Here is a 22,789-nt window from a genome sequence, read left to right as displayed (position 1 = left end):
GCTTTTAAATGTATTTATAGGCCCTGGCTATATGGGGTACCACTTTACTAGGGACTTACAAATTAAATATGCCTGTCAAGTATAAGTCAACTTTACTATGTTTTAGGGAATGAGCACAAGCACTTTAGCACTGGTTAGCAGTTGTAAAGTGCACAGAGTCTTAAGGCCAACAAAAACAAATTCAGCAAAAATAGGAGGGTTGAAGGCAATATTTTGGGGGTGATTCTGCAGAGAGGTCCCGGTCCAACACTCATGCTAATCAGCAGTGAGAAAGAATAAGTGTTCTAGTGGTTGCCTAGATTCAGCAGGAGTGGCCAATGAGTTATCAAGAAAACCTAGAAACAGCATTGGAAGGGATGAAGATGAGATAACCATAATTCTCAATCTTTCAAAGTTATTACTAATAGTTCCTTCTGACATTAAACTGACAAAATTATGTCATTCCCTTCAAATAAGGATTAGTTGGGAGTTATATTGTTTGACATAGCACCCAACATCAGGTGAAGGCCTCACGTCATGTAGTCAGAATGAAGGACTCCAGCTTGGTATCATGAGTAGGTGGACAGAATCTCTTTTCTTTCATGTGTGCGCAGTCTTAGAATCAAGATGGCATTTAACTCAAACTACCACAATCAAAACAATGAGGAGACATGCACAGAGCAGGAAAGACTGATATTCACCTAAGGATTTCAGGGGTCTTTGGCCTGGGGGGTGGTTGAAAAGCCTGCAAAAAATAGAACAGAAATATGGTCCATGCATACTGATTTTAGCATAATGAGGAGCAATAGAAAACACAAAGTAAACACACCATCACTCCTGTTCCATTTGCTTAATATAGCATGTACCGATTGTTATATGCATTTGTCACTATTTTATATCATCTTAAATCTGTTATGTTGATAATCCAAATGTTAGTCTTTTTTTTTTAATGGACGTAACTCATGCTTTGTTGGCTATAATAAATCAATGAAAAACCTTTTAACATGTAAACAAAAACAGGCAACACAGACACAAAAGACCATTAAATCATTGCATATGATAGTCTTCTAGCCATCAGGGAGCGCTCTCTCAAGGTTCTAGCGGCTCGATGTGCAATGCTGCAACGATTGAAATCCCAGTCGAGAGAAGGTCCTCAGGGCGGTCATGGAGTCTGAGGTCATCATTGCATTCCAAGTCATCTAGTCACTCGGGTAAGTCCCAATCCAACAAAAACAAGTCGAAGCATGCTTCGACTTCACCTCGTCCATCAGTCGATGAGAGGAGGGAGCGTCGCCTCTCGAGGTCTGGCTCCACAGTTGAGCCAGCACCTGGGCTGACTTTTCAGGGAGCGACCCCTGCCCAATTATAAGAATTGTATGAGCCCATGCACCTCATATTTGGGTGGGCCATTCACTATGGCATGCCTTTGGGCCCTGTAGGTTCAGGAGAGGACCCTACTGGGCCCCTGCCGGTGGCTTTGGTGCCAGTCAGGCCCCAGGGCTCCGGAACAGCACCTGTCGTGCAACCTCGCCATTCCCTTGTGCTTATCTTGAGGCTGATGCTCCAGGCGCAGCTGAAACCCTCCGACAGCACCATCCTCATGGTCATCATCCTCCAACGCGGAGCAGGTGGTGCGTTGTCTGGAGCCCTGACATCCAGGCCAGAACCCTGAGTCCTATTCTTATGGGCTAGGACTCGGGAGATATGGGAAGGGTTGCTGGACCCTGAAGAATACCAGCCTTATGAAGAACAAATGGACAGGTGTGAGGATCTGGGTAAAGCCGGTGGACTGGACCCTTCTCCAGATACTGGCATGCGTTTTCCCCTTACCATGGCTTCAGACATAGCAGGGTCATTTGCAATGGTAGGGCAGAGGGCAGCTTAGATCCTTAGTTTGCCCTCAGTGGCAGTCAAGACTAATGTCTTGACAGAAGTGCTTCCGTCAGCAGAGTGTCCATCAGAAACACTTCTCCCTTTCAAAGAGACACTTACTGACGTCCTGCTTGGGACTTGGTCCAAGCCCAATTCAGCAGCTCCTGTGAACAGGACAATTGCCCACTGGTGCCATCACGCTCCAGGGGACGCAAACTTCTCACCCAACACCCACTCTGGAGAGCTTGGTGGTCAAGGACTCCATATCACACGTAAATCCTGGCGCATTCCAACCACCCCGCCGGATCAGAAATCTAAGAGGCTGGAAACTTTAGGGCAAGACAATGTTTCTTCCACCAGCCTGGTATTGCAGTCAATGAACACCACATGTCTTTTGGACCACTAGTCTCACGCTCTGTGGAGAATGGTTTTGAAGGTGCTGCCAATGGTCCTTGAGGAGGCCCGGGCCGTGCTCTCCCAGGCTGTTGCAGATGGGAGGGATGCAGCTGAGTTCACCATTCAATGTGGACTAGACACCACCAACTCACTAGGCAGAGCGGTTTCATCGACAGTAGCCCTGCGACGCCACGCCTGGTTGAGGACTACTGGCTTTGCTGGGGGTGTCAATCAATCATTCAGGCGTTTGTAAAGCACAACTACTCACCCGTAAGGGTCTTAAGGTGCTAGGGGTGTGCAGGTTCCAGTCAATCAAGGAGGGGGGGGGGGGGTCTGTCGAAGAGCCAGGTTTTGAGGTTTCTTGCGAAGATGGGGAGCGATGTCTGTCTGAGGTGGAGCGGAAGGGCGTTCCAGGCTCTGGCCGCGAGGAAGGAGAAGGAGCGGCCTCCCAATATGGTCTTTCTGGTGCGGGGGACCACATCGTAGGAGAGCTGGGCTAATCGTAGTGTCCTTTGGGGTGTGTGGAATTGGAGTCGGCTGTTCAGGTATGCTGGTCCGGTGTCGTGGAGGGCCTTGTGTGCGTGGGTGAGCATTTTGAAGGTGACTAGCTTCGATGGGGAGCCAGTGGAGTGTGCGCAGGTGCTGGGAGATGTGGCAGTGTTTTGGCAGGTTGAGGACCAGTCTTGCGGCGGGGTTCTGGATCTTTCTGTAGCTTGCGGGTGAGGTTTTTGTTTTTTCCGGAGTAGAGTGCGTTGCCGTAGTCGAGTCTGCTGGTGACCAGGGCATGAGTGACAGTTTTTTTCTGTTTGAGGGGGATCCATTTGGAGGTCTTACGTAGGAGGCGGAGGGTGTGGAAGCAGGACGAGATGGAGTTGATCTGGCGGTCCATTTTGAGCTCGGAGTCCAGGATGATTCCCAGGTTGCGTGCGTGATCTGTGGGGGTGGGCGAGTTTCCGAGGGCGGGGTGGCCACCAGGTGTCGTTCCAGGCATCAGGGTAAGGGCCCATGATGAGTACTTCTGTTTTATTGGTGATTAGTTGTAGGCAGGTGGTTTTCATCCATTTGGCGATGGCTTCCATGCCTTCTAGAAGTTGTCTGGCGGTGTTGGGTTTGTTGGATAGGGAGAGGATGAGTTGGGTGTCGTCTGCGTATGACACAATGTTGAGTCCGTAGGTTCTGACGATGGGAGCGAGCGGAGCCATGTAGAGGTTGAAGCGCATTGGGCTGAGGGAGGAACCCTGGGGGACTCGGTAGGTGTAGGGCCTGAGAGGAAAAAGGGGAGTCTGACCCGCTGCGTTCTGTCGGAGAGGAAGGAGCAGATCCAGTCGAGGGCCTTGTTCTGGATCCCTGCGTCGTGGAGTCTGCGTATTGGGGTGCGGTGAGAGACTGTGTCGAACGCAGATGAGAGGTCGAGAAGGATGAGGGCTACTGTTTCTACTTTGCCCAGTAGGGTGCAGATGTCTGTTGTGGCGAGGAGGGCGGTTTCCATACTGTGTTTTTTTCTGAAGCAGGATTGGGAGGAGTCAATGATGTTGTGCTGTTCGATGAATGTGGCAAGTTGGCTTTTGATGGCATCCTCGATGACTTTCGCTGGAAACGGGAGCAGGGTCTCTAGTTTTTGAGGTCGGTGGGGTCTGCCGAGGATTTCTTCAGGAGGGGGTTGACCTCGGCGTGTTTTCAGTTATTGGGGAACAAGGCAGTCACCAAGGAGCGGTTGATAGTGTGGCGGAGCATGGGTGCGATGGTGTCGGTGGCTCTGTTGAAGATGTGGTGGGGGCAGGGGTCCATGGGGGCCCCGGAGTGGATTGACTTCATTGTCTTCAGTGTGTCTTCGGTGGTGAGGGCTGTCTAGTTGTCAATCGCTGGCTTCCGGGTGTTGGGGGTGGTTGGTGAGGGTTCAGTGTGTTGGGTGTCTTTGTCGAAGTTGTCGTAGATGCTCTTGCTTTTGTGGTGGAAAAAGGTGCTGAGTTTGTCTCAGAGGTCTTGTGAGGGAGGGATGTCAGTAGACTCGCTGGTGGGTTGGATGAACTCCTTGATGATGTTGAAGAGTTCTTTGCTGTTGTGCGCGTGTGGAGATTCTGTCTTCAATCGCTTTTTTCCTTGTTTCTCTGATGAGTTGGTGGTGGGTGTTGGTGGCGGCTCTGAAGTTGTTGTGGGCTTCTGTGGATCTGGTGTTCCTACAGGCCTTTTCGAGGCGGCGGCAAGTGCGTCTGAACTCTCGAAGTTCGGTGGTAAACCGTCTGGCTTTCTTGGCGCAGGTGTTGTTTTTCTTGAGGGGGGCTATGGTGTTCGCGCTGTCCGAGATCCATTTATGCAGGGTTCGGGCTACAGTGTTCGGGTCGTCGTTTTCCGCGATGGTTGGGGTGGAATTGCTGAGTGAGGAGGTGAGCTGGTCATCTGTGATTTTGGTCCAGTTTCTTCGTGGGAGCAGGGGCTGGTGTCTGTGGATGTTGGGTGCTCTGAAGGTGAAGTGGATGCATCAATGATCAGTCCATGGGAGTTCGGTGATGTGGCTGAAGGTGATGGAGTTTCCTGTAGTGAAGAGGGGATCGAGGGTGTGTCCTGCTGAGTGCATGGGCTCGGTCACGATCTGGCGGAGTCCAATGTTGTGGAGGTTGTCCAGGAGGGATGTGGTGTTGGGGTCCAGTTGGTTGTCGAGGTGGAAGTTGAGGTCTCCCAGCAGGTTGTAGATGGTGGATGCGATGGCCTGTGGGGAGATGATGTCCGTGATGGAGTTGCTGAAAGGTCCACGGGGTTCAGGGGGTCGGTAGATGAGGGTACCTCGGAGGGTGGTGGTAGGGCTGGTCAGCATCTCGAAGTGAAGGTGTTCCATCAGGTCTGTGGGCTCATCAGAGAGTATGCTCAGGCGGAGGGTGGATTTGTGGACAATGGCGGTTCCTCTTCCTGAGCGGGTGGGCGGTCCTTCCTGGAGATCTTGTATCCTTGGGGAATGGTGATGGCGATGTCTGGTCCCGAGGTGGTGTTGGCCCAGGTTTCGGTGAAGAATGCTATGTCCGGGGTGGTGCTGTCGAGGAGGTCCCAGATTTTGGTGGCATGTTTGTGGAGGGATCGAACGTTGAGAAGGATGCATTGCAGGGTCTTCGGTTCGGTTGTGGTCTTGCGGGTGGGTTGTGCTGGCTCCCTGTTCTTGGCGGTGCTGCAGGTGTGCCGGCAGCGGTGACAGCTGAAAGGTCCGTGGGTGTCGGCTGGTGCAGCTAGCTTGCAGATGTTGTTACGCCTGGGTTGAGTGCGTGGAGTGCTTCTGGGTCGTAGCGTTGGCAGTGCGGAGGTCTAGGGTGCCTGGCGCTAGTTGCGGGCGTGTCGCAGACGGGCTTGTCTTTGGCACGCCCGCTGCGCGCAGCGGACGCCGTTAAGTAGGGGTAGTGGAGGGCTGGACAGCTGGGAGGCGGGAGAGGTGCTGGAATGAGCCGGTCGTGCTGGGGGGAGGGGCAGCAGCGGCGGGCGAAAACGGGAGGGAAAGGAGGAATAAAGGAGAAAAACAAACCAGAAACGCAGGAAAGTTTGGAAATCAGAAAAGTGCAGAAAAATAGATTTAAGAAAAGAGGATGAAAACGAGTGGAAAAAAAATGGAGCGAAAAGCGGAGCGAGAAAAGGGAGAATGAGGTCCACTGGACCACCAGGGATGAGGCGCAGGTGAACCTGCAGGTGGAGGAGGGCTTCGAACACCAACACTAGAGTGCAGGGGCGGCCTCACTCAATGGTGGAGCTGCAAGGGTGGGAGAGCAATTTCACTGACAAAGAGTCAGTGGTCTTGCTCGCCTGACCCCGCAGCATCCGCCATTAAGTAGGGGTCGGGTAGGGCTGGACAGCTGGGAGGCGGGAACGGGGAGGGGAGCTGAATTGGGCCGGTCGCACTGGTCGTGCTGGGTGGGCGGGCCCGTGGGGGCAGCAGTGGCGGGGGAAAAGGGTCCGGAAAGCAGGAAAAGGAGGAATAAAGGGGGAAAAAGAAAAAAAAAAGCAGAAACGCAGGAGAGTGTAGAAAGCAGAAAAGTGCAGAAAAATAGATTTAAGAAAAGAGGGTGTAAACGAGTGAAAATTAACGGAGTGGAAAGTGGAGCGAGAAAAGGGAGAGAGGTGTCCACTGGCCCACCAGGGATGAGGCACAGGTGAACCTGCGGGTGGAGGAGGGCCTCAAACACCAACAGAGGGGCTAGGGGGAGGGGCTCGGGGGAGGCCTCACTCAATGGTGGAGCTGCGAGGGTGGGAGAGCAATTTCACTGATAAAGAGTCAGTGGTCTTGCTCGCCTGTCCCCGCAGCGGCCACCATTAAGTAGGGGTCGGGGAGGGCTGGACAGCTGGGAGGCATTCAGACATCACCCATGGCCATGCCCTTCGATGGCTCCCGTCTCTTCAGAGACTGGCGGATTTGGCTCTGGAGCTCTTTAAGGATAGCAGGGCTATAGCCAGGTCCTTAGACCTTTCCATGAGCCCTCATCCCCCTCAATCCTAGTTTCGTGGCTAAGGAAAAGGTGTACACTGCTTCCTTAGCCAGCCACTGCAGTGTACAATCTTACCAGCCTCTGAGTGGCCATGGATGCGGCTCCTACCATGGGTCGGGTGGCCAGCAGTCTGGTCAGTCCACCACCCTCCCAGCAGCTGCATCCTCCACACCTTCCGAGGCTGCCCATTTACCATCATGGACGCCCGGTGGGTGGCAGGATTTGCCATCACCTGCTCCGCAGGAAGTTCATAACATCAGACAGGAGGGTTTTGCAGATTGTCTGATGAGGCTACTCCCTCCCCATTGAGACTACTCCTTCCTCCATGCCACCTATATACAACAGGCTGACGGAGGACAACCTATCTCTTCTTCTACATGAAGTGGCAGCTCTTTTGGCCAAAGGAGCCATAGAGAGAGTACAGATGCCAAAAGTGGGTTGTGGTTGTTAGTCCCACTACTTTATAGTGCCCAAGATGGACGGATGCCGTTGTCCTATCCTAGAGCTGCACTCCCTCAACTTCTTCCTCAAGAAGGAGAAGCTAAAAATGCTCACTCTAGCTCAGGTCCTATCTGCCCTGGACCCAGGAAACCGGATGGTAGCATTAGACTTGCAGGAGGCATATTTCCATATTCCCGTCCTGCCTGCCCACAGGCATTACCTGTAACACCTGCGGTTCATGGTGGGCCATGAGCACTTTGTTTGCTGTGCTCCCCATTGGCCTCACCAGCGCCCCTCGGGTGTTAACCAAGGTGATGGCAGTGGTGGCACCTCATCTGCGGAGATCAGGGGTGCCAGTCTTCCCCCTATATCAATGGCTGACTGTTGAAGGCAGGCTCGCCAAAGACTGTCATCTCCCACCTCCAGCCTACAGCAGATCTCTTAAACTCACTGGGGTTCAGGTTCACTGTCAATGTGCCGAAGTCACACCTGACTGCCTTTCAGACTCCCCCTTTCATCAGAGCTGTTCTGGACATGGTGCAGTTTTGGGCCTATCCTCCCGAACTGTGAGTGCAGGACATTCGGGCTATGATACCGCTGTTTCAGCCTCTATCCTGGATTTCAGTGAACCTGACTGTGAGGCTGCTGGGACTCAAGGCCTCCTGCTGGTGACCCATGCCCGCTGGCATTTCCAGGCCCTGCAGTGGGACCTGAATTTCCAGTGGGTGAAGCTTCAGAGAAATCTCTCTGACAAGATCTAGATCTTGAAGGAAACTGCGAAATATCTGCAATTGTAGTTAAGGAATTGTGACTGAGTCAGCGTCAGACCCTTCTCCTTCCCCAACAAGATCTGACAGTAGTGACAGGTGCCTCACTCCTGGGATTGGGCGGCCATCTGCCATAGGTGGAGATCAGAGGACTCTGGTCCATGGCTGATCCAGACTCCACATCAACATGTTGGAGCTCCAAGCAATCTGATTGTCATTAAAAAAAAAAAGCCTTTCTACCCTCCATCCAGGGAAGGCTGGTGCAGGTGTGCACTACAACACTACGGCCAGGTGATACTGCAACAAACAGGGTGGTGTGGGGTTGTGGACCCATTGCCAAGAAGCCCCGTCTCTCTGGACATGGCAGGAACAGCAAGGCCTATCCCTGGTGGTTCAGCAACTGGCAGGTTCTCTAAATGCCAGGGTGAACAAACTCAGCTGAAGATGCCTACCAGATCACAAATGGTGTCTTCATCTGAAGCTGGTGCAAGGTCTCTTTCAGCAGTGGGGAGAGCATCAGTTAGATCTAATCATCACCGACGAGTATGTGCAATGTCAGCATTCCTACGTGCTGGAGTTTCCAAGGCAGTTCTCTCTCAGAGACACTTTTTGTCTCGAGTGGAGCTCAGGCCTCCTGTATGCCTTTCTGTCCATAGCACTCCTGCCTTGAGTTCTCAAGAAGATCAGGAACGGACGGTCCCAAGTCTGGTTCCGGACTGGGCATGGAGAGTTTGGCATTACAAGCTGTTGAGCAAGGCCATTAGTCCTCTGATGAGGCTGCCCCTTTAGGTGGATCTTCTGTTGCAGCAGCAGGGTAGGGTTCTCCACCCACACCTGTCAACGCTCTGCTTTCTTGCGAGGAAATTGAGCGGCAACAGTTGACAGCTTTCAACCTTCCAGCCGAAGTCTGTGACATTAGCTAAACAGCCAGGAGGCCCTCCATCAAGACGGTTTATGCCTGCCATTGGGCAAAATTTGTGGCATGGTGCACAGAAGGACAAGTTGATCCTCTTTCTGCCTCCCTTTCTCTGGTTCTCCTATTCATCCTTTTCCTACAGGGTTCTGCTCTGGGTACTCTGAAGTGCTATCTCTCTGCCATTTCTGCTTTTGTTTCCACCTTCTCAATTTGTTATGCCTCAGTGGGACCTCAATCTCGTTCTCACTTTCCTTATGTGCGCTCCCTTTGGAACTCTTCACAATTGTCCTCTTCAACTTCTTACCATTAAGAAAGCCTTCCTGATTGCGATAAAATCTACCAGGGGGGCCAGTGAGCTTCAAGCCTTGTCATCCAAGTCTTCTTACCTCCACATTTATCATACAAACTGCTACTTTGCACAGGAGCCTCCTTTCTTACAAAAGTGGTCCCTCCATTTTATGCAGGCCAATCCATCACCTTGCCTACTTTGTATTCTCCTCCACATCCTTCCAAAGAAGAGAAGCGACTCCACCGTCTGGACCCAAAAAGAGCATTGTCGTTCCTCCTTGACCGCCTGCGAGAGTTCCAGGTAGACGACCAACTCTTCATAGGGTATGCCGGAGCAAAGACGGGACAGGCAGTACAGCAAAGAACCATCTTACGATATATCATACTCTGTATCCAAATCCGCTACGCATTAGCTGAAAGGCAACCCCATAAGGGTTTGCATGCTCATTCCATCAGAGCTAAAGCTGGAACAACTGCATAAGCTCGAAGAGTTCCAGTCCTGGACATCTACCAGGCAGCAACATGGGAATTTCTGCACACATTTACCAAACATTACTGTCTGGACATTCAGGTTCATAGGGATGGGCACTTTGCCTGTTCGGTCCTGTAGGACTTCCATGTGTGAAATTGGTCTGCAGACCCACCTCGGGGGAGGTATTGTTTGGGTATATATTCAAAGGTAAGGAATCTGCGGCTTGAAGTCTCTATCAGATGAGCAAGTTACTTACCTAGGGTAACGCCTTATCTGGTAGAGACTATCTAGCGGCACATTCCTTACTGACCCACCCATCCTCCCCGCTCTGTGAATGGATTTCTGGGGACACGGTTTTTCCCCTTTCAGGGCACTAGGTTTCCACACCAGTGGTCAATGTACTCTGGGGCTCCGCACTGCTGGCGTGGAGGTTGAGAAAAGTAACTGAGATCAGCGTGCCTGGGTGGCACCTATATAGGCACTGCAAACTCCACTTCCATCGCGGATGATGCCAACGATGCCACTCGGAGCTGAACAACCCCACCTACCGGCGTGCAGGGGTACTGCTCACAAAACAATTTCCGGATCCAGTCTGATGCCTGGGGGTAATTCCGGATCCAGTCTGACGCTTGGGGGTAGGTAAGGATTCTGCTGCTATATAGAGTCTCTACCAGATAAAGCCTTTACAAAGGTAAGTCTCTTTTCCATTAACATGAAGTAATAAAATATACAGTGGCAAATAATGCTTTGTGGGTTCGGTGTAAACGATGAAGAGAAAGATTTTGAGAGAGGGAAAAAATAAATCTAAATAGTTTCAGTTAGCGGCAAAAAATGAATAGCAACAAATTTCAACAGTTTTGCGATTCTATTTCTTTCTGCTTGGGAAAGCAGAGTGAGTTTCCCAAACGTTCAACCCTTTCTCCTTCCATAGCATTGCATGCTTTCGTTGGACATACAATGGCATGGCTTAAGGGCTAAGTGGGCCTCCTCCAAAACAAAGAACCCTATGGGCCCACCTGCCTCTGTTACACCCGATTTGGCACAGTAAATACATAGTGAGTCATTTTTGGGTCCCAGCATCTCTCATAGGGTTGCTTTGGATGTATTCATTGGCAAAACAGCCAGAGGCATCGTTTGGAGGTCCGTCGTAATACTGTTTTTCTGATCACTATCCAGCCATGTTCAGGGTGATTTCTCTGCCCAACTTTTCAGTGGTGTCTCTGAATATGGGGTGCTGTATGACACTTGATTGTGAGGGTCTAACAGTGGGATGCCCTCATCTACCTAAATAACGTGACTTATAAGTGCCACCAAGAAAATTTACCACATCTGAAAGTTTCATTGGGCAACTAATTCATTCATGTGAAAAGCTGCCTTGCTAAGATCAACAACTACTTTTCCAAGGCCTACCTCTAACTGTAATCCACCAGGGCAAACTTTGTATTCATTGCTTGGTTACTGTAAATAACAACTAGTACAAAGATGTTTCTCTTAGATGAATATTGATACCGTTGCTTCTCATTATAACAACTTTGTCAAGTAAATGGGATGCAACATTGGGAACAACGTCATCTTCACTGCTGATTACTGGTACAAGAAGAAAGGAAAACATCCTACATCAATTGTTCTTATTAGGCAGAGTGCAGAAACAGGTTTCAGATCTTCCAGCAATTCTTGTCATATCCCATCTTAATTAGAGCCAAGGGCAACCTCTGAAGAGAGCTAAAAGAGGCATGCCATGGGATGTAATTAAAGCCTTCCTTCTCTCATGGGGCGGTCTAGAGGTCTAGATCCTTAGGTGCCTAAGTTTCTAAACGGTGTTTTAGATCCACCAGACAGGGCACTAGCCTCCCTAAGATTTGCATCATGTTTTATGAACTTCATAGGGTGCTCCGTTTAAGCAACTGGGCAAGAGTTCTCGGAATCTCCTTTCACACAAAGTGGCTTTCACACCCCTGCGGCGTCTTGATGGAATTTGGAATGTCTGGTATTCGGAACCCTATCCAGATATATTTTGTCCCAAGTCCTTTCAATGTTTTACTTGGACTGGCACTTGTGCAGGAGTATTTTTGGAAGAGAGCCATGGGATTTGATGTGAAATCTTCTGCATTGACTTATTTGGCTTATGCTGCTGGGTTTCATGCCTGTGAAGCCCTATATTTGAATTTGCATGTGGATACCTATTTGCCCTGCTTATGGGTTGACTGTTGGCCTTTCCTATTGGTGTAGGGGCTGATCACAAAGCTGGAGCAGTCTCTTTCCGTGGCTTCTTTTCCAGGCTTCCACTACTGGATGTGTGCAGACCCCGACTACTGTTAATCACTATCGTTTGCAGGTTGCTCATGGCTCTACTGTGGCTGTATGATAGGCTTTATTGCCTACTTCTGGTGTTCAAACTTCATGATGCTGTTCTCTGTATAATAGATTTCACCGGGTGTTGCATCTGAGTTGGTGTTGGGGCTGTGTCCATTTGGCTAATACTTCACCGGGCTCCGGTCTTGTCTATGGTCTATGCTCAACTCTCAGGGAGAGAATGAGCAAGGTGGGGTAGCAAGGTTAATGTATGGTGTTTTTGGGGTAATGGGCACCACCCAGGTGGCTGAAGTTAGCATTTTTCCAGATTTAAGATGTAAACGCCATGTGCCCCCTCAAAAGTGCTGTTGAGTATCAAGTGACCACAATATCATGCCAAAAATATTGAGGTTTGGCATATAGCTATGACTATATATATATATATATATATATATATATATATATATATATATATATATTCACTGAAAAAACCATAAGTTTCACACACGTTATAGTTACGAATTATAGTTAGCTGGACATTTCACTCCTAAAAAACCAATGAAATTCCCCTGTTATAGTTACTGCAGGCAACTATAACTCACGCGACTGCAATCCTCTGCTGATGACGTCAGATATTACATCACTGTATTTAGACACTTATTTACCCATGTCTTCTTCCATTAATCTTTAGCTATACATATATTACAAATATTTATTTTTCATAAAGACACATATGTCATCAGTGATGTAATATCTGACGTCATCAGCAGAGGATTGCGGTCGCGTGAGTTATAGTTGCCTGCAATAACTATAACGGGGGAATTTCATTGGTTTTTTACGAGTGAAATGTCCAGCTAACTATAACATGTGTGAAACCTATGGTTTTTTAAGTGAATTTGCAAGGTTTTTTAAATGCTAATTCGTAACTATAACGTGTGTGAAACCTATGGTTTTTTCAGTGAATTTGTACAGTTTTTTAAATGCTAAGTTATGTATTTATTATTATTTTTTTTCCAGCTTTTTCACCGTGCGCGCATCGTGATTTTTTTTTTTTTTAAATCGCACCGTGCGCGCGCTGTGGGCGCTCGGTGCACTTCGCGCACCAAGCACCCACGGTTCGCAGTGCGTGCCGTCAGCGCAGGGTTCACGCACCTCACGATTTTTAAAAAAAATAAAAATTGTTTTTTTCACCCTTGGGGGTCCTTCTGTGACCCCCCTGACCAAGGCTAGGGGGTCAGGAACTGTCCACTCTGCCCCCTTTTCACGTTCTCCACCGTTTTTTTAACCCCCTCAGACTGCGAGAGACAAAATGGCGGCCGACACTTCCTGGTTTCGACCGATTCGAATGTTTACCGACATCTAACAACCAATCAGAATTGCGCTCGTGCATGGCAGGGTGCGCGCACTGTGCGCGCACGGTGCGCGCTTATAGATATTGATATGCTTTTAAAAGCTATTTTCTCAGGAAATACCGAACAGATTTACACCAGACCTGCAAAAGGCACTTCCTTGATCTTATGGCTACCTCTCTGCCAAATTTCACGTAATTCTGTTCAGCCGTTCGGGCTGTAGCTGGGACTAAAGGTCCTATGGAAAAATGCATGGGGAAAACGTGTTTTGGGACCTCCCCTTTTTCTCGGCCCCTGCTTGACGAATCCCCCCCGAGACTTTCAGGGTAGGAGCTGAGCGGAGCGCCCCATTAGTTTTGAAAATTTCGCGAGGATTCGTCAACCGGCGCCAAAGTTATTCAAAATAGAATTTTGAGATTTCCTATGGAAACTAGTAGATAATATATATATATATATATATATATATATATATATATATATATATATATATATATATATATATATATATAGAGAGAGAGAGAGAGATATTTATATAACTGAAAGCTATGTTAAAGCGGAGGACACACTGTTGTTTATGATTAAAAATGAACACTGCTAAGCCTACTAAGGTGAGGAAATATGAATTTTGTGATCAGTTATGTCCCCTATCGTAGAACCCAACGGCTCCATGTACATGCTATAAGTACATGTATGTTCCCTCCTGCTCCAGTTTTGAAGACGCAAAAATATGTGCGTCCACCGTCAACATGTCCTCTTTCAGATCCGCCATGAATGGGTCAGATATTCCATTCCTAAGTATGAAAGGCCACCGACTTTATGTGGTTCACTTTCCACATTTTACAGATTCAGACGAGTAGGCCCTGAATTCTGTCATCAAGCCTTTTCCTGCCTTCTGCCTCTGAAAGCTCCAGTCTGAGCCTGCATCTGTATCCATGAACTTTGTCCTACTCCCTGCGCGGCTAACGGTGCCTGATCCAGCCTATCGCCTGCCAAAAACTGTATTTCACCTTCAAGATTATCTCCTCCGCTCCTCATCCGATGCATTCCTGTCTAGCAGTTTAGGTAAACATTCCTCCAGCTATCGTGCAAAGGGCCAGGCCTCGCTGTCCTCATGCAAGTAATTCATAATCCCGTTACCATGGAATATTCCTACCCCCTCGCATCTCATGTAGACACTTAGACGCTCGTACACGCACTAACAGTCAGTATAGAATAGATTCTATCCTAGAGACCTTTCCTTTTGGATAACACAGTTCTTTAAACATAGGATATTAGATATGATTTGGGATTAGGTTGACATGAACCCCAGACTTCTGTCTCCACATGTAGAGCTAAATGTCAAGTCCCCTTCACCCTCTAGTCGCACGTCAATCACACGTCATGCGGCTGCGCGCGCATCTCTGCCAAATATTTCTGCTGACATTGCAGGATTCTTCTGTGGATCCACCCACTTGTGACATCATGTTTAATGACGTATTTTAGTTACACCCATGTATACGCCTCTATTAGTTACGTATGCACAGTTTATCTGTATTATCAGCTGTTACGCCTCTTGCATCTGTTTCACTGTAATGCATTTTCTATAAAACTGCTTATCTATCAATAATATATGCCCCTTCCTTCCTGAACTTTCGTGGTGATGGAATAGAAGGCCCACAATTCGAATTGTATTCCTTTGTATAGGAATAAAGCCTTTTAAAACCTCTAATACCACGGATTCTGCCTCTTATTTTTACTGAGTTATTCTCACTAAGACTTTACCGCATAAAAAATAGTACCGGTAACGAAATATTTACCACATAAATTGGCGCCCGAATAGGGACACTTTCTCATCTCACGCGCCGGCGGTGCGTTGCAGGCCCGGTCTCCTGCCACAGCTGAACGGACAAAAACGCGTACCCGCAGGATTTCCTGTATCTCCCTCCGGCCAAGCGGGAGCGACTGAGGCTGCAATCAACACCCAGACAAGGCGGTGAGACGTGCGAAGTATCCCGACCAGAGCCTAGCTGAGAGAGCAAGATCCGAGGTATACAGAGGCCCACCAGGTTCCGAAGTTCCGAGTCCAGTCGAGTCGAGTCCGGTCCAGTTTCAGTTCCGTTCCGAGGCCTTCCGTTCCGAGCTACCCGGTGAGTACCATTACCGGGGAGGCATTTAACGTGCACATAGTCTGTGCCGGTCAAGACGGGTTTGGGTACACAAGTCCGGTCTGCACTGTTTCAGCAGTGTATCTGTACTGTTTAGCAGTATATATAGTATGTCTTGCATATAAATAAATATTATCTAGTGTCAGTATTATGTCAGTAACTAGTTTTCTATTAGTTATTATTGTTCGTTAAAACTGTTAAATGTTAAATGTTTTAATACGTTCTATACATTGTGGTGTGAATGACTGTTCATTATTGTGTTCATCGTATAAAGTGTGTTCTAGAAACAAGATCTAAAAATGCCGCTCTTTTCGAAACTAAGACAGATCAAAACTAGAAAAGGTGTACTCGAAGAAGCTGTTCCCATTCCACCTAGGGATACTCCAGGATACTTTATGTATCATAAGCATGGTCTGGATGCCGTATTATTTCTTGATTTATGGGTGGACTACACCAAAGAATTACCAGAGAGTCAGAGATGGCCCGCAACGGGGACCTGGGATGCAGATTGCATCATGAGAGTAGAAGAAGAATTATGGAAAAAGAAAGCCAGACAGTCACAGAAAGATGCCATTGAATTATGGCGTAAAGAATCATACAGACGTACAGAAAAAGCACACAGACAGGAAGAGAAAGGTAGAGAGAATTCAAATAAAACTCGAGAAAATCTATTACTTGAGGAAGGTACCCGAGTAAAATTAGAACAAGTAGATAGACAAAGAAACACTTTTATGAATGGTATGTATCCTCTTCTGGCCGAAGGGTTACCTAAGGCTACCCCGGAAATACCAAAAGATTTAACTCCTCCATTACTCCCGATAAAAGCACATCCCAAAGCACATCCCAAAACAGCAAAGGACGTTTTTCTTTCTTCCTATTTAGATGACGTAGCTCCCGAGTATGCTAATGCCATACCACACATACCGCTTGCCGATGGTGTTCAACACCAAGAGCATCCGTCTGTATCCCCGCAACTACAAACTCCTACACAAGTTCCCACAGGTCCGTCCGTTTCTGCAGTTTTTCCCGCATCCACAATCTCTATCCTACGCCCAACGAATCCTTTCGTGCCTAGCACCTCAGATGGTGCTACAGGAGGTACGACAGACATGTTTGCCACCCCGCCGCGAAATAAACAGACCCTTAGAGATTTAGCACTCCAACGTACACCCCAATTAGCGACATCCGACATGTTTAAAGAACAGCTTGTGGATTGTAGATACGACCCAGTACCAGGTAGACAGGACAAATTACTCATATCATCACTACGTATAAGACGAGCTACATTATATTTAATGACAATACCAGGAATGAGTGAACACCTAGACGAAATATATCGCTTTGTCCAAACAGGGCGAGGTCCAGAAAGTATTAACGAAGCTATGGAATACCAGAAAGTGGATGTCCAAAGACAACTACTACGTTTTTTCATAAATTGTGTAATTAGGAATCAAGACAGGCCCGGGGCAGATCACGATACCATGCAAAGACTTGTCAAATGGGGTCAGAACATATCAGAAGAGAAACACGATAGACAGGCGTGTATAATCGCCATGAGTCGAAAGATCCGCAAGGAAGTACAACGAATACATAAAGAAAGACGAGAAACAGACAGAGTAGAATCAGAAGAGGAGGAGGAGCAAGAATCAGAACAAGTCGAAACAATAGCTTATGTAGGTAGAGGAAGACCCCATAATAATACTAGAGACTTTAACGACCCGATACGTCCAATACGTCCAGAATATAATAGACATTTTCCAAATCCTATGTTAAATACAAAATCCCCCGAACACCTATTCCAAGCCGTTGATAAATTACTCCGAGATCGAAGAGGGTACCATGTGCTCGATTCCATGGACGAACAAGAATTAGCTAGGTCAGCAGTACAATGGGCTGACAGTCCCAGTGACTACAATGATGATGTACTTGCACGTTTCTGAATCTTGACCCATACGAACAGCGCTTAGCTAGCATATACATGATTCAACACCTCCTTATATTATATAAAAGCCAACACTCCGATCCAGGACCCTTACCTGACATATTGACAGAACTACTAACGAACATATGGAGAGGGTCAAGTACTGATTTGATTAAAGAAATTCTAGAATCCCGAAATCAATATTTAAATTTCGTATGCCCAGAACACGTTCCAGTTCCCATTATGGGAAGAAAAATGTGTCATATAGATAGACAGAACCCGTTACGCGAAGTGCACCCAATCAGAGGTGACGGTAATAACTTTACACGCGTGTTTGTGTACACGCCTATAACTAAACTAGAATTATTGGAAATGAAGAAAGTAGTACCCAGCCATGACAAGGACCCAGCAGGTTTCCACCGCGAGATAAAAGACATGTTACTCATGGGAGAGTATACCTACCCCGATATTATGAAAATATTAAAAGTCCTATTACCCGCCGGTGTTTATGAGAAACTCAAAGAAAAGGAATGGGAGGTGGGAGACCAAAAGATAGATTGGACAGCATTAGAGAACGAGGAGAAGGCCCGAGCTGCAGGATCAGGACTTGGGGAAAAGACTACAGCACTAGCAGGACTACTAGTGCAGGTACTGCCACGTTTATTAACCACGAAAAAGGAAGACTGGGGTGCAATCTCAGCCTGTAAACAAAAGCCAGATGAAGACACTAGTGATTTCTATTCCCGATTTGAAAAATGTTTTGGTATAAATAGTGGTATAAAAGCCAGTAGTGAATCATATCCACATCTGTTTGTGACAAAATTAGTTGAAAATTCTCTGCTACAAGTCAAGAATAGAGTATTGAAATTCGAAAGTACCTGGCAAGGTAATACCCCATCACAGATGTTACAGATGTTACAATATCATCACAATAGAATTAGAGAGGAACAAGAACACGAACAAAGACGTATGAAAGATACAAAAATGAAAATGCTTGTTGCTCAGTCAGTTCCAGCCGATGGTCATCATAAGGGTGATTCCGCAGGTCCTACAAAGGGGACATGCAACTATTGTAAACAGCCAGGTCATTATATACACGATTGTCCAGTCCTGAAACATAATATTGCTACAGGTAGAACCCAGGAGAGACCACATCCACCTAGACAGGATCAGAATCAACAACAAATCCCTCAGCATGCACAACCTAGGTTAGCTCCGCAACAACTAGCTCCGCAACAGGGAGCTCCACAACAGACCATAGCACCACCACAAGCGCAGCCTATGGCTGCAACACAAGCAACAACACAACAGATGTATCAGTATGCACAAGCAGATTATCCCGATTATCAGCGATATACATGACATAGTCTAGAGAGGGAAGTTGGCTTACCCCTTATTGAGGTTCCTGTAGACCAAGAGGGACCTTATGTACATAGTGAACTATTAGGGGAAGACAGAAAGTTTTTACTTGATACAGGGGCAAGCAGAACAACTATAAGACGTAGTGAAGTTCCAGGGGCACCCCTCTCCGGCTCACAAAATATTTCCCTTGGATTCTCAGGAAAACCCATAATTAATGACGTAACACAACCTCTTCCACTTACAATCGGTCCATTGACACGTACTACAGATTTATTGCTTACTAAATCATGTCCAGAAAACTTGTTAGGTATAAAAACATTGAAAGCTCTAGGAGCCATAATATGTTGTTCTCCGGAAGGAGTACGACTATTTCTACGTGACTTCAAAGGTCACTACGTGTCCAGAGATATGGATCACCGACTGCAGAATTTACCTACACATTTATGGGCACAAGGCCCCACTGATGTTGGTTGCATGAATATTACACCATATCGTGTCACACTAAAAACAGGAGTAATACTACCACGAATGCGACAATACAAGTTACCACCCGATGCTGTTGTGGCTTTACTGCAAATTATTGACGAGTTCATTGCACAAGGAGTGGTTGTCGAAACCGACTCCAATGTGTGTAATTCCCCGATAATTCCGCTTCTTAAAAGAACGGATCCAAAGGCACCACCAGTATATCGATTAGTTATTGATCTGCGCGAATTAAATAAATGTATTGTACCACAATACCCCGTGGTCCCAGATATCTCTTCATTACTAACAGCTATTGACTCAGAAGCAACGTTCTTCACTGTAATTGATCTCAAGAATGCTTTCTTTAGTGTCCCAATCGATCCGAAAAGTCAATATTTGTTCGGATTCAGTTTAAATGGACGAAGTTTTAAATTCACACGCGCACCTCAAGGATTTACAGAAAGCCCCAGCATCTATAGCCAAGCACTGAAACGAGAACTTGACAGTATCCACATGCCAGTTAACACTGCCTTGCTTCAATATGTCGATGATCTGCTGATCACCGCCCGAAGCGAACGTGAATGTGAAAAAGCGTCACTGACGGTTTTGAAATTTCTGGCCGACAAGGGGCACAAGGTGTCCCCTTCTAAGCTGCAATTCTGTGTCCAGCGAGTTGTTTACCTTGGGCACTCGCTGTCCAAGGAGGGAAGGCAGCTTACACCCGACCGCATCCAGTTAATCGCTAACATGCCACCACCCAAGACACAAAAGGAGGTACGGGCTTTTATAGGCCTCACTTCATACTGTAGGCAGTGGATCCCTCAATATGCATTTCTAGCAAAACCACTCATCCAGTTGACAACACAGGAGGCAGCCACATCGACTGTCCTCCCTTGGACTCAAGAACATACACACGCCTTTGAAAGTTTAAAGAAAGCTTTATGCCAAGCACCTGTTTTAGCAACACCATGTTACAGCAAACAGTTTACACTCTTTGTTACAGAACGCGAAGGTACTGCTTTGTCAGTACTCACTCAGGAACAAGCAGGATCACACAAACCATGTGCTTATTTCTCTAGTACATTAGATCCAGTAGCTCAGGCTCTTCCTGCGTGCCTGAAATCGGTGGCAGCAACAGCTTTAGCAATCAGACAAAGCGATGCCATAGTGTTAGGACACCAATTGACAGTACAAGTACCACATGCAGTGGAGGTTCTCTTGAACCGCACACAAACACAACACTTGACTATAGCGAGACTCACCGGTTACGAACTGACATTATTTCAGCCACACACAGAAATCAGACGTTGTAATACGTTAAACCCTGCCACACTGTTACCAGTGGGCGGAACAGATCCATTGGCACATGATTGTGTCGAAATCATTACTATCACGACGAAACCCAGACAAGACTTGACAGATATCCCTTTGTCAGATCCAGACTTGACATTGTATGTAGATGGGTCATGTATGAGAACAAGTACAGGAGAGTTAGTGGGTGCTTACGCAGTCACAACAGACACTGAAGTCATTGAAACAAATCGTATTAACACTTTGTCAGCTCAAGCAGCAGAGCTCATCGCTCTGACACAAGCCTGTATTCAAGCCAAAAATAAGAAAGTCAACATATACACAGATTCACGTTATGCATTCGGAGTCGTCCATGACTTCGGCGTACTGTGGCGAGAGAGAGGTTATTTAACTTCTCACGGTGCCCACATCCAACACGGACCCCTCATTCAAGCCCTATTAGACGCAATTCATCTACCTACTGCAATATCGATTATGAAATGCAAAGCCCATACAAAAGTTACCGATATCATTTCTCAGGGTAATGACCTAGCTGACAGAACAGCTAAACAGACTGCTCAGAATCAGACTCTCACAACTGACATGCCAAAGACAATAGTTCCGACACTAACACATTGCATGACCGTTAAGGATCCCGCCCTTGATGTAATTGACATACAGACACATGCTACACCAGAAGAAATAAAGAAATGGACTGAATTAGGAGGGATCCAAACGGATCAAGGATGGATGACGAAGGAAAAATCTATATGGTTTCTTCCCGACTCTATGGTTCAAGTCATCATTAACACAATACATAGTCCAGCGCACCTAGGAGAAAAAGCTATGCTAGACAGCATTCAACACATTTGGTTCAACAAACACTTGCGAGCAGCAGCTAAACAAAAAGTTCGTACCTGTATGATATGTTGTCAGTTTAATCCAGGTAAAAGCATCCCCGTAGAGCAGGGTGGATTTCAACCTCCTAATCATGCTTTTGAAGTCCTCCAGATGGATTATATCCAGATGGAACGATGTCGAGGATTCAAATATGTTCTCGTAGTTGTCTGTGCTCTTTCCCGTTGGACAGAAGCATACCCGGTTTCAGATTACACTGCTCCGACTACTGCCAAACAGTTAGTTCGAGAATTCTTCCCACGGTACGGTTTACCACGTGTTGTCTACTCAGATAACGGCCAGCCGTTCTCATCCGAACTAATGAAACACGTTTCCCTTTTGTTAGGCTACCAATGGAAATTCCACTGTGTCCGGCATCCCGAGGCCGCAGGTCTCGTGGAACGCCATAATCAAACTCTGAAAATTAGATTGTCCAAAATATGTAGGGAAAAAGGTGTCGACTGGATAGTAGCCTTACCAGTTGCGCTCTTTTACATGAGAATGGTAGCACATTCTCGAACTGGGCTATCCCCGTACGAGGTGATCTTCGGTAGACCACCAAATATGTGGGGGACGCCTATACCTCCCAAAATCACTGATGTTGACTGTAATATGCTGACAGATTACCTGGCTTCCTTGATGTCTGCACTACAATCTTGTCGTTCACAGGTAACCGCAGCTTTTCCCGATAATACTGAGGTGAAGCCCCATGACGTGGTTCCTGGTGACCTGGTTTTGGTCAGGAATTTCGACCGGAAGACCCAACTGGATCCTAGGTGGAAGTCGCCTAAGTTGGTTCTATTGACTACAAGGACTGCCGTGAAGATTGAGGGTCGCAAAGGGTGGTTGCACTCAAGTCATATCAAGAAATTTTATGGACTACCATCCAGTGTGAATACTGAACCCTGTATTCCCTCACAGACAGACTCAAAGCTCCCCTTGGTTGAGAAATCAAAACCAGAACGTTACAAACTAAAATTGAGGTCTAGTAAGTCAGACAATTTGATTGTTTAAGTCCTCTCCAAGGTGAATCGGTTGAATTTGTCTCTGACATGTATCCTCTAGACCGGAATAGAGAAAGAAATCAGCAGACGCAGCTTAAAAAGCATGCGTATTGTAAATCACTTCGTAGTCACTGCACAGTAACATTATTAATTTTGTTTTTTCTAAGTCTTCTGATCATTATTTTCAGCATACTATTGCATATGTATTACCCTATTCTTAAGCGTGCTTACAATATAACTGCAGAACATTCTTTTAGCGAATTACCTCAGCATGAGTTGTCCTATAGATTTGCGCTGCGCAACAACACATTCATTAGTATGTTACATCATTCCCATCAGACCAGCAATGCCACAAATTGTTGGATATGTGGCCGACTCCCTCCCTATCAGAATTATAAGGGAGTTTTGTCCCTCTTTCCCTATCCGTTCACACACAATGGCTCCTGTGGAGCATGGTTTAGTTTGATTAATTCC

The 22,789-nt window shown here is 47.0% G+C and overlaps 1 protein-coding gene across 1 annotated transcript in view; it reads right to left on the bottom strand.

Moving 5' to 3' along the window:
• The window catches only part of NCF2 (neutrophil cytosolic factor 2), a 141,470-nt gene that overhangs the window by 40,267 nt on the left and 78,414 nt on the right, over window positions 1-22,789 (bottom strand). The window contains exon 7 of the mRNA XM_085601723.1: window positions 681-724. Coding sequence (XP_085457849.1) covers window positions 681-724 — 44 coding nt within the window. The remainder of the gene's footprint in view (window positions 1-680; window positions 725-22,789) is intronic.

Source organism: Triturus cristatus, chromosome 4_2 (assembly GCF_964204655.1).
Source record: "Triturus cristatus chromosome 4_2, aTriCri1.1, whole genome shotgun sequence".
Classification (NCBI taxonomy): Eukaryota; Metazoa; Chordata; class Amphibia; order Caudata; family Salamandridae; genus Triturus; species Triturus cristatus.
The sequence above is the reverse complement of the archived record's forward strand: the minus strand, read 5'-3'. Positions and strand labels throughout refer to the sequence as shown.